Source organism: Schistosoma haematobium, chromosome ZW (assembly GCF_000699445.3).
Source record: "Schistosoma haematobium chromosome ZW, whole genome shotgun sequence".
Taxonomy (NCBI): domain Eukaryota; kingdom Metazoa; phylum Platyhelminthes; class Trematoda; order Strigeidida; family Schistosomatidae; genus Schistosoma; species Schistosoma haematobium.
This window is the reverse complement of record NC_067195.1, coordinates 30,967,378-30,980,058: the sequence shown is the minus strand read 5'-3', so window position 1 is coordinate 30,980,058 and position 12,681 is coordinate 30,967,378. Positions and strand designations below refer to the sequence as shown.

At 38.2% G+C, this 12,681-nt stretch overlaps 1 protein-coding gene across 2 annotated transcripts in view; it reads left to right on the top strand.

Moving 5' to 3' along the window:
• MS3_00010352 (uncharacterized protein) overlaps window positions 1-11,768 on the top strand; it is a 33,954-nt gene extending 22,186 nt beyond the window's left edge. Inside the window, exons 12-16 of one of the 2 annotated variants that reach the window (XM_051218716.1) lie at window positions 950-1,173; window positions 1,876-2,095; window positions 2,209-2,365; window positions 3,361-4,151; window positions 10,554-11,768. In XM_051218716.1, coding sequence (XP_051071042.1) covers window positions 950-1,173; window positions 1,876-2,095; window positions 2,209-2,365; window positions 3,361-4,151; window positions 10,554-10,557 — 1,396 coding nt within the window. In that variant the 3' untranslated portion in view covers window positions 10,558-11,768. Of the gene's footprint in view, window positions 1-949; window positions 1,174-1,875; window positions 2,096-2,208; window positions 2,366-3,360; window positions 4,152-10,483 lie in introns of both variants that reach the window. The other variant, XM_051218715.1, reaches the window with a different exon arrangement.
• Window positions 11,769-12,681: the final 913 nt, after the last annotated feature.

Genomic DNA, 12,681 nt, shown 5'->3' with positions numbered 1-12,681 from the left:
TTGTTGCACGAAACAATCGCGCATTGAGGAAGCTTTGATACAGTCTATGTGCTGTTTGATTGGTATATAATCCCTGTAGTGCAGAGACAGATTGGTGTTCTGGACTTAACTGGCTGGGCTAGGCAGGAAGCAAGACTGATAAGTACCCTAGACTTCTCATACGGGTTCTAGGCGTCATTTATCCGATCGATAATTCACTGTTCTCTAATTGGTGGTATCATTACGTCATAAATTGGTAGGACATTCAGGCCACAAGTTATAACAATCTCCCATACTTTTTGATATGGCTTTTCTTTAGTTACTTGATGAGGTGTCTTTCCAGTCTGTTTGTGCATGGCATTCTCAAACATTTCTAAAGCGAATGTGGTAGAGCATCTTTGCAGTCATTCGTATGTCTGACTTTGGTTCTTCAGCTTGTACGTTGTCTGGTCTTGCTGCCTTCTCACTCTTGATCTTGCTGATGATCATGTTGATTTCTTTGACTGTTGGTGCAGTAACATCTATATGTGTCTCATGTTTCCTTCTGTTTCAGCCTTTTCTACCGTCATTGTTAGGCCTTCCTCATTTTTGGAATTAGGTACCTACAGATAAATTTCTCGAATAATTCTCTCTACTGTGGCATAAAGAGTCTTATCAGGGCTATAGTGAAAATAGGTAACTATGTATGTAGCCAACAATTATAATTTTTTTCCAAAATGTAACTAACTACAATTAGTACAAAAGGGCAAAATTGTAGTCGATTACAACAAGAACAACAAGCACATTCATATAGAACAGTAGCACGGGATGCTACATGATATGTTGCAAATTCCTGATTAGCTAGACTAATTATTAACTAGCATGTTCACTGACAGTGTGAGTTTATATTTATGTTGAATATCTTAAATGGATTCTACCGCTTGTCTTCTAATAAGTTAGTTGTTACCATAAATCATCCACCTTATTTTAGAGTGCCTGATCATGACGGTGTTTGTCCAGCTACACTGACGGGTATGGCGATCGATATTGCTGAAGGTTTGGCTTACTTACACAGGAAAAATTTGATCCATCGTGACATTGCCTGTCGTAACTGTCTTGTTGGTTCTGATGGGGTTGTAAAAATTGGAGATTTTGGTCTTACTCGTGAAATGAATAGTAGTGAGAACGAAGGTTATTATCGTTTTACTCGTAACTGTAAGTATTGGAATAACTCTTCGTTTGTTTATATATTATTTTTCATTCTCCTAAAAATATTCATGTACAATTTGTGTGTCATAAGTGTTTTTTGCTGTCAAACTAAATGAAATATTTTTACTGCGTATGCTCGATTAATACTGTGTTTGTATTTCTAAAAGCTTTAGTTCTTTACAATCGGTTCGGGTTTATTGTTTCTTTGCAAACGACCATCATATAATGCATTCAAAAACATTCGTTCATTTTACTTTGAGACCTGTTTTCCTAAAGAGCTGTTGTTTTACTGTTAAATGAAACATTCCTCAAATACTAGTGTGCTCGTCGGAACCTCAACCGACGTAGTTTATCTTAGGCAGTCGTGTAGGGGAACACACACTTCAGTTTGGTCTAAACAAAAGTGTACATACATGTATTTCGTAAATAATTTATGTTATTTTATCAACATTTCTAAATACAACTGTTATATGCATATATCACTGTGTGAAACATATTTTAGAAACGGATTTTTCATATCTTTAATCAAATAGGTGGTATTACTTTTTTAATTGATGTAAGTACAATGTGAAACTTATATTCTGACGCTGATGTTCTAAGCTAGAAGATAGTGTAGTATGCTGACAGCACGTTTTATAGGCTCATACTGCAGTGTTAGTGTTACATTTGTTTCTATTGCTTTCAACTTTTGGTTATCAATTTTTATAGGTGAACTCCCTATCCGTTGGATGTCTCCTGAAGCTGTCCAGTTTGGTGTATTTAGTGTTCATTCTGATATTTGGTCATATGGAATTGTTTTATATGAAATTATAACTTTTGGAGTGTTTCCGTATGATGGTTTAGGTGATGTTGAAGTTGTGGAGCGTGTAAAGCGTAAAGATTTTAGCATAATCGAATTTTTGCCTTTAGCAGCAAGAAACACTACTATGTAAGTTCCTTATTATTTGATTAGGTATGATTTTTTGTCTCGTAAGCTGTGCTATTTATCTACTAATGTACTATATGTTACACCTGTTTTTGGTCGTCTTGCTATTTTTTCAGCTCTCGATTAATATATCAATGTTGTCAGCACCAATGGCAACATCGTCCGGCTTCACTTGATCATATTATAGCTATTTTGCGAAAAAATCCCGATTGTGTCCGCCCGTTTCTTACAAATGAACCACCGAAACCAAATAGTACTATTGACGCCCTTCGTGTAAGTTACTTCCGGATGTTATTTTCAGGATTCACACAATAAAAAGTCATTATTTTCATGCTCAGTTTTACTTTTGTATCTTGATCATTGACTAGATCTTCCCTACGAGCAGTCTGACGATGATTATGTTCAAATACGAGCGCTAATATAATCTTGATCTTTGTGAGTAGCTTAGTTATGATCCTTTTTAAACGAAAATGGTTCAAAAGCGTTCGTAATTATGTAGCTACATGAATTTTTAAATTTTCCTTAGTAGAAAACGCTAATTGATTTTGATTAATGTATTATTAATTCTTTGCAGTTAATTGTATATTCTACTCTTAGTAAAAGCGTTGGGCTAATGAATAAGATATTCAGTCTCCAAGTCTTACGCTGTAACCCCTTTGCACCTACTTTAGTTTGGTCAACCGTATAGTATTGATAGCTGTCACACCGATTGTGCTTCATATTCTAATGTTTGGTGAATGAGTTATTCGTGAAACAAGTTCATTGCACTTTCAGTGTTGTCAATTACACATGAATTTTCCTAAATTAATGGAGGTACGTAAAGACTTGTTAAAATTCAGTTTCGTCCTTATATTCTAGGAGTTTGCCATAAACACTCAGATTAATCGAATGTAACAAGATGTTTTAATAATTAGTCAGGAAGGCATGAATATAAGTATCCTCTGAATTATATTTATATATATATATATATATATATATATATATATATATATATATAGTATAAGTTATCCAAGTGATTCTCATTTCTGCCCGTCTTTTTGAGTTTTTACTCCATACTGCAACCTTGATGATACACTGGTTTTTTTGTTTTTGTAGCTTGTTCACCGAAGTACTTTCATACCTGTCCTTTATTTTGTAATATGTTTTTTCGAATGTGACTGATTCTTATGATACCTTGTATGATGGGAAGTGTTTTCTCTGTTTTTCTCTTATTGCATAGGGAGATATTATGAAGCTTACTTCTTCATTCTCTTTTCTATCTTGTTTAGTTTCAACCTGGTGCTGGTGCATGTATCATGTCGAGAAATACTCTTGCTTCTGGTGATCCATCTCCAAGCAACCCACTTACTTGTAATACTACCTCTGATGGCATTCATGGTTATCCAATAAGTTCTAGTATCCGAGGTGTTCTCAGTGCGACAGGTAGCTTGGGTGGTTCCGGAAAGTCTCCATTAGGTCATCATTCAGCAGATTCGTTTTCAGAGAATCTTAGTACATCTGCATTTCTATCATTTTTATCAGAAGCCCCTTTGCAAAACTTAGGTCGACGTCGTCATAAGACTGCTGACGGTTCGACGACGGCCTGTCGGTACCAAGGTATTCGCCGAGGTACTAGTTCTTCTTCATGCGGTCATACGTTTCGTAGTTCAGAACACAGTTCTGGCGATCGTTCCACCGCTGAAGATCAACCACATCTTACCAGTGAAGTTCTGAGATTCCCTAATTGGCAGAAGTTTGATTCTTTTAGTCCTAAATCAACTATCTCATTTGAGGAAAGAAGGTTAAAAAATTACTCTAAAACAAGACATGGTAAACCAAGTCCAATCAGAAAAATATTTAGCAAACAAACTAGTGTAGGGGATGAGCACATGGAATTAGTTTTGCCAAAAAATCCAACCGATTATCGTCATGTTCAAGATTCGCTAAATCAATCTTTCGTTACACCTATAAGCTATCCCCAGGATGAATCAAAAACTAGAACTTCTCAAGGAGAAATCGTGTATGAATGTGAGGATTTTCAAAATGTTCAACGGGATAACAATTTAGCGTTTCTATCTTGGTAAGTATATTTGTCTAATCATTCTGCATGCAATACTTTTTGGTTACTGTTCTATTATATTATTTACTCAACACTTTTCATTCAGAATTTTGGATTCATAGAAGTATTTAAGGTAGTAGAAATCAATATGTTCTGATTTAATCCTGCAGTCATTCTACATTTTCGACTGTTTTAGTGTCTGCACATTTATTGTTGAAAATCATGAAAAAAAAAATTATTATTGCATTGAAAAACGTGCTACGCTATAGATAGTGGGATGTATATATTATAAAATATGATAAATAGTGTGTTGATTAAATGAATGAAGGTCCTCAAATGCCCTAGTACATCCTAGGGTGGGGAGAGTCCGCTCTCCCTCGCGAAATGCTGTCACATGGCCACGCGTGTACGACCACTGCCAAGAATTTCCTACTCACTGCCTTCTCGCGGCGAGGTGTTGTTTACGAAATTGAGAGGATGAAAAGCGAATGTCCGGCACTTTAACCGGGTTGGTGGACATGAAGGGTCTACCTAGGGGAGTTGGGAAACCCTGCTTTCAAACCAAAGGTGCACGTGGGTTCCAGGATTCTGAGGGAACAAATGGTGTGTGAACTAATTATTGGTCACCGGCTACCGTAGTTCTCTCCTGGACAGTATCACAGCCCATATACAAATCAAATGACTTGTGTGGTTCATATGTGTTTCGTCCCTCTTGTATTAATTTTTGTGTTCAATTAAATAAATAAACCGAATGAAGATATTAGTGATAGAAAATAAAGGAAAGCCTTAGCTTCTCTTCACACTTTTTTATATCTATGCCACAGTTCATTGCGAAAACTTTCATATTCATTCAATTCAGTTCCTGAAGGAAATTAGGTCGTTGAATCTTTCGGTTTTTTGGTAATTTTTCTGACCTTATCGTTAACAAAAATATAATATATATCACTAACTGCTCATCTGTCCGTATTCCATTCTGCTTTAACACTAGTGGATAATCTTTGAAGAACTCATCATTTCAAATCACTGTTTGAATATATCCTGTTAGATAAATTTGAGATTACTTACAAATCTCCACAGGTAATAATAAAATTGGTATTGTGTTTTCATTGAGTATAATATGGTTGCCATGGATACTCATGATGTAAAAACCAGTAGGTTTATTGTTTTCATATATATTACTTAACTGTAGAGCACACGATATCAACCTTTTTTTTACGGTCAGTTCGGGCATTTTTACTGTCTATCAGCTTTTTAGGTGTTTTCGATCATTGTTTTCCTATATGCAATTTACTGTACAAATTGTCCCATTAGTTTATCATAAAAGTAGCGAATAATATTTCCAAGGTAATTGGGAAACTTACGGTTTTCATTGTATTCAGGATCCAAGAAATTGAATAAATCTGTATCATAACCGTCCAAGTTGTTTATTTAGGAGTGGGCTTTTTCAGCACTACATTTTATGGCTGTTGAAGTTCATCTTTTGAACACTAGCAATTGTTATCCTTGTTCTTTAGACGATATATATATATTAAAATTAAGTTCCCGACCGAAGCTGCTACCTTGACGCGGTGGTCGGGCTTGCTTATCGTGATGACCCAACCGTGCTATATTGGCTGGAACATATGTTCCTGTAGGTTCTACCATGCCAGGCAGGTCGATTGGAGAACGGTAAGACCAAAAGCAGCAACTCAAGGTCTGAGGGCGAAGTCGTACTGCTGACTGTACAGAGGTGTGACAGCAGTAAGGTGTTTCCTTCAGACAACCAGCATGACAGCGATGCTGCCTTCCCACAAGGAGGGGTGGGGTTAGAAAAGGTCGACCCTAAAAATGTCACAACTCACCTTACCTCACGGATTTCCGTCTCCGGCGGTAAGGCCCTTTGAAGAGCGGAGCTAACACGTCAAAAACCTCCCACGAAAAGGCCGTGCGCGACCGGCCTCAAGCAGTTGTCCCTTGGGCACTGCGGTCACGCTCTCAGGTCACTGAGACCGCCTCTAATCCAATTTCCTTTTCAGGTACCTCCAGAAGAACCCTTCCACGGTGTGGGCAACCGGGAAGTGATAACCGCCCTCATACCTCTAACAGCACTCGAGACCACTGTATTCATAATCAACCTTCCTCTTCAATTCCTATTATTCCTCCTACATCGACTTTCAACCCTAAACTTCCTCCTTCGGCTTCCTCCTCAAGTGTCACCATAGCCAACGATTCTAGTGCTCAAAACTCTGTCCCAGGTCTACTGAAACCTCGCTCCAAACTACACATTGGAGCTTTCAACGTACGCACTCTATGTCAAATCGGTTAGCAGACTTCCTTGGCTAAAACCCTAGAGTCTCTTTCCATTGATGTATGCTGTGTCTCCGAAACACGCATACAGGATTCCAGTGTGGTCATTCACTTGACCTCACCTCGGCAAAACGGAGAGCCAACGAGATACACCCTCAGTGTATCTGGTGACCCGATGGCCAGTTCTCGTGGGCTGGCAGGTGTAAGCATAGCACTAAGCATGAGGGCGGAACAAGCACTGCTAGAATGGATCCCCGTCAACAGTCGTCTATATGCTGTTCGGCTAAACGGCTCCGTAAGAACTCGGAAGGATAGGGACACACGTCGTTGCCTTTTTGTCGTTTCTGCCTACGCTCCCACTGACTGCAGCTCAGATAAAGTGAAAGATGAATTTTACAGAAAGCTGTCCGAACTTCTGCAGAAAGCTAAACGCTCAGACATAGTACTCGTAGGGGGTGACTTTAATGCTCAGATAGGTAGCTAAAACCAAACAGAAAGTCATTTAGGTGGATGTTTTAGCATTCCGGCACAGCGAACAGATAATGGTGGCCGTCTGCTGCAACTGTGCTCAGACAATCGTTTATTTTTAGCAAACACAAATTTTAAGCATAAGGAGAGACATCGTCTAACATGGCGACCCCCTACACCAAATCAACGATGGACTCAAATAGACCATATTGCCATCAGTCATCGTTGGAGAGGGTCGGTAGAAGATTGTCGCTCATTCTGGAGTACCTGCTTGGACTCCGACCACGCCCTAATACGGGCACGCATCTGCTTGCGCCTCACTGGACGCAAAAAAGCCACAGTAAAAAGACCCATTACAACCGAACTGAGTAGCGAGGAAACCAAAAGTAGGTTCCACGAACAACTGAGGTCACGATTAGGTAGTTCTGAAGACGAGGCTGACCCAGATGTTGCTTGGAATGAAATACAAGCAGCTGTGGAAGCAGCAGTGACATATATTAGCGACTTAAACCACAGAGTTTCAAAGAACCAGTGGATTTTTTCAAAGTCTATCACACTGATGGATTCTCGTAAACTCGTCCCATCAGGTTCTGAACATGATGAAGAACGACAACAAATCAGATCTAGGTTAAGAAAAAGTCTAAGAAACGACCGTGAGCAGTGGTAGGCAACGAAAGCAAAAGAGATGGAAAAGGCGGCGACTATAGGGAACACAAGACAGCTTTACAGACTAATAAAAGAAACTGGAATTAGTAAGTCAAGTGTAAGTGAGATTATATCGGAAAAAGACGATACTCTCATCTGCTCCCAGTCCAGGCGTTTAGAACGATGGGCGGAACATTTCAGAGAACAGTTCAGCTGGCCTTCAGCTACTCTACAACTATCCTCCATTCCCAGACAGTGTGAATGGAACATTGAAGTAGGTCCCCCAACTCTTGCTGAAGTTCAAAAGGCTATAGTTAATCTGAAACGAGGAAGGGCAGCTGGTCCAGTTGGATTGGCTCCAGAGGTCTTTAAGGATGGTGGTCCAATTTTAGCGATTAGGTTGACTAATATTTTAGCTAAGATCTGGGAGTAAGACGTTATTCCATCTAACTGGTCACAATCACTTATCGTCCCAATATATAAGAAAGGGTCAAAATCATCCTGTGACAACCACAGAGGGATTAGTTTAACTAATATAATATCTAAAATACTAGCCTCGATAATTATCAGACGCCTAACTAAGACTCGTGAACTGCAAACACGAGAGAACCAAGCTGGCTTTAGACCTGGTCGTGGCTGCATCGACCACATATTCACCATTCGTCAGATTCTAGAACACAGGCATACTTATCGGCGTCCGACAATAGTGGTCTTTCTCGACTTAAAAGCAGCATTTGACTCGGTAGACCGCGAGATTCTGTGGCAGTGTCTGTCATTGAAAGGCGTACCCCAGAAGTACATAAACCTTGTAAAAGCTCTTTACTCGAACACTACTAGTCGAGTCAGAGCTTATGGCGAACTGTCATCTACTTTTGCAACCTCAAGTGGTGTCCGTCAAGGCTGTCCACTTTCCCCATTTTTGTTTAACTTCATCATAGATCTACTGATGGAAATAACTTTCTCGTCGACTGAGTTCTCGGGTATTGATCTCCATCCAGGAGGTCCACTTATCGACTTAGAATACGCAGATGACATAGTCCTGTTTGGTGAAGACGCTGACAAAATGCAGAGTCTTCTGGTAGCACTGAGCAACATTGCCAGAATGTTTGGAATGCGCTTCTCTCCCTCGAAATGCAAGTTGTTGCTTCAGGACTGGTCTGCGTTAACACCTGAACTAAGGATAGGGAGTGAAGTAGTCGAACGCGTTGACAACTTCACTTATCTTGGAAGTCTGATCAGCCCTAATGGGTTGGTATCGGACGAAATCTCAGCACGGATTCGAAAAGCTCGATTGGCTTTTGCCAACTTACATCACCTATGGCGTAGGCGAGATATCCGTCTATCAATAAAAGGACGAGTATACTGCGCGGCAGTCCGTTCTGTTTTAATTTACGGCAGCGAAACATGGCCATTAAGAGTAGAAGACACTCGTAAGCTATTAGTATTTGACCACAGATGCCTTAGAAATATTGCTGGCATCGGCTGGGATCACCGGGTAAGTAATAGTGAGGTTAGACGCAGGGTATTAGGGAATGATGGTAAATCAGTTGATGAGGTTATGAATCTTCATCGACTGAGATGGTTGAGCCACGTGTTACGTATGCCTGAACACCGACTACCACGACGTGCAATGCTATCCGGTATTGGAGATGGTTGGAAGAAAGTTAGGGGCGGTCAAACCAAAACGTGGCATCAGTGCTTGAAGTCACTAACTTCTAGTCTGAGCCATGTTGGTAGATGCAGACTACTTGGTTGGGGTCCGCGTGACTTTCGTAACCAATGGTTGGAGACTCTTGGTGACATGGCTCAGAATCGGTCACAATGGCGTCGGTGTTATACACTCCCTGTCTTCCCTTAAACTAAGAGATTAAAATCGCTTCATATCTTTCTTTGTACGAACCAATTCTTTCTTCTTGTACCATATCTCTATATGCAATCTTTCTCTTACATATTACTACCTTTGACCTAACCACTGCTATGAATCCGGTGTTCATCTTGTTGTGCTGATGCGGTATGGCAACCTGGACCGATGCACATATGTGCCTGGTCCTACGTTGTAGCTGACTGATTAAAATTCAGTTAAGTTTCTGTATAGTTAAGGAATTCGCTTAGGAAACAACAATATTTCCCTACTTCAGTACTCAATATATGATAAGGGAATACAAACAGCTACTCCGAAAATGCGCTGGATTTATTCTAGGTGATATTTGCAGGGAATCCATTATTTAATATTCCGAAAGTTTTCAGTTAGATAAAGCTTTACCACTGGACCTGCTACTTCAAATGGGAAAATAGTTTAGGATTGATGAACTGCCTTTTCGTTTTTCAGGATATTTTAGTAGGTCATTTGTCTGTTATCCAGGGAGTGGGAGCTTAGACCATCTTTCAACTCTTAATTTGCACAATTGCGTAGTATTATTATCTTTTGAGCATGTAATAGATTATAAAACAGAGTCCATTGTCCAACTGTAGATCTGTAAAGTCATCTGAGTAATTGAAATCTATATACTTCTATCTGGCTTGTTTGGTCTTATATAAATATCTATCGAAAGACCTACTGTGTTTTTCGTGTTAGTTTCAATATAAGGTTTTTATCTAACTGGATGAGCCATAAGAATGAATGATTTTCCTGACCAACCTTCATTTCTCGATCTAAACATGTCACTGCGCTATCAGCGAATTACTGACAGTACGATGCATATGAAAATTGCTCCTAGTATCTGCTGTGCTTGTATATTCGAATCTGTAATGAAATCAACACGCATTTTTTAGAACAACCACTCATTTTTTCATTTGAGAATTTCTCACTCAAAACACGTCACTTTTCCTAACGAATATAAGGTCGGTATTTGTTCTCAAAGTAACTCTATAGAAAAATAATGTCAAATCCACTCCAACTCATTTTTTTACTGAACATACTTCCATTATTCTGTGTTCCTCATTTTTGCTTGCAGAAGTAAAAGTAACTATTATCCGATTAACAGTTCATGATAACCAAATCATCAGTTTTTCCCCACCGTTCAGGTAGTATTCAAACTTCTGTCAGTCATTCTGTCTCATCACATACCTTCTCAAATTTTCCTACGTCATGTCCATCGATTTTCAGTCCAAATGCTTCAGATAATCAAAGATCTACTGTTTCTTCATCTATTGCCATCTCCCACTGATAAACATTGGAGCCAAATCGAAATGAACAAATCTACTGAATATCAGCCTGTCACATGTGTCTCTGAAGTTGTTTGCTTAGACGCAGTCCTGGGAAAAACTAGCTTCAGTTGACGCACTTTGCAAGTTTTGGAGATAGAACAACGTACTTCCAGTAATTTTCGTGGTGTACCTATCACAAATACAAAGGAAACACGTAAATCAGAACTATTTCTACTTTAGTAGTCTGTTAACGTGTTTACTTGTCTATTTGTAATTTCCCGGTTTCAGATATCCTATTTCATTTCTACCTCAGTTTATGAACATGTGTAGTCTAACACCACATTATTATTCGTTTGAAATTTCATTTATTATGTATATTGAGTATGTATTATGTTAATGAATTTTTTTAAAGATGTGAATGAAATAATTTTTTATGATCCAGGAAAATGATTTGTATTAAATATTCTAAAATTTAATGGTATACACTTTGTCTTGCTTCCGAAGATACTTTCATTGTTCACGTATTAACATCATATTTGTAAGGGCTACAGCACCTCATACTATATGTAGTTTTGGGCTTAATTAACAGTTATCTTTCGATTTTGTAACATATTTTTTGGTAGTAATAGTAGTTTCATTTCATCTATGTGAATTCTGTTCAACAGTGTCGAGAAATTTACTTTTTTCCTGTAAATTTGTTTTTGAGTTATATGTACTATAATGCGCCAACTATGTGTAATGGGTAGTAAATTCATTTGTCAAATCATAGATTGTATATAGTTGGTTTATTTTATTATAGTCAATATTTCTTATCTTACAGAATGAGAAATCCTTTTATATAATTTACTTGTATATTATTCTCTGAGCTTGTTTTTTAAAAATTGATCTTATTTGTAATGACACTCCTTTTTTTACTGCGATTTGTGTACCCTTTATTTGTATTTTCAGTAACTACCAAATAAACTTATCAAGTTTATGATACCTCCTAAAGATCTCATTCAATTCATATTAGTTTCATTTAATTTGAGCCTTTTTTTAAATAAAAAAAACATCCATAACTTGTTGTAGATGTAGCCTTACTTCAGAGTTCTAAACTATGTTGTTATTTTAAATCTTTCGTATACCAGATTTCTTCTATCTGATGTACCTGACGAACGGTATGGCAAATTCCCGTTTCGGTAATCAAAATATTTTGGTTATACCCGACTTTCGCTAGAAAATTGCAATAATTCGTTCTGGTGAGATTTGTAGATTTGTTGTTTTTGATTGAACCTTCATCCGTCCCCTGAAAGCTTTCGGCAACTTAACTAATACCATATTCATACTTTAACAATAAGTTTCAATGTACTCTTTTTAGACATTCGTTTATGTAGGGTCATGTATGTTAAAATAATTCAGGTGATTGACGCAAACATGTATCGCAATTCTATTCAAATGCAACCCGATTTCCTTTAATTGCGCATTCATTCTAGTGTTCAGTAAACCGTTTCAGAATCAACTTGTTGTGAATATGTTGTAAATGTTTATTTTACCATTATGCTGTTGATAACCTTTAAATTTTCACCTCACTTAGTTCCGTTTTCTAAGCAGCTTCGTTTTATCGACTTAGATTTGCATCATCGCTTGAAGTGCATGAAATGGCAAAACTTGCTTATATAACTAAACATAGCATACTCTTAATCGGTTCGTGATAATTTTGTTATATAGTGGGGCGTTTTGCTGTTAAATATTCGAATCAGTACAGTTAATCGTGCCACAATATTTTTCATCTTGTCATTATTATCGTCCAAGTTACTTTCAGTCCAAACAACCACTACCAACTGTAACTGTTACCATGATACGTGCTTGTAACAAATGAAACCCATTGGACCCAGTCTCGACAGTAGGACTTCACGATAGCTGATGTTGCTTTCTGGTCATAGGAAAAAATACCTCTTACCACAAGGAGCTTCACTCACGTTGCCAGAGTAAACGCCTACGTAATCGGAATCTCATGGAATCAACC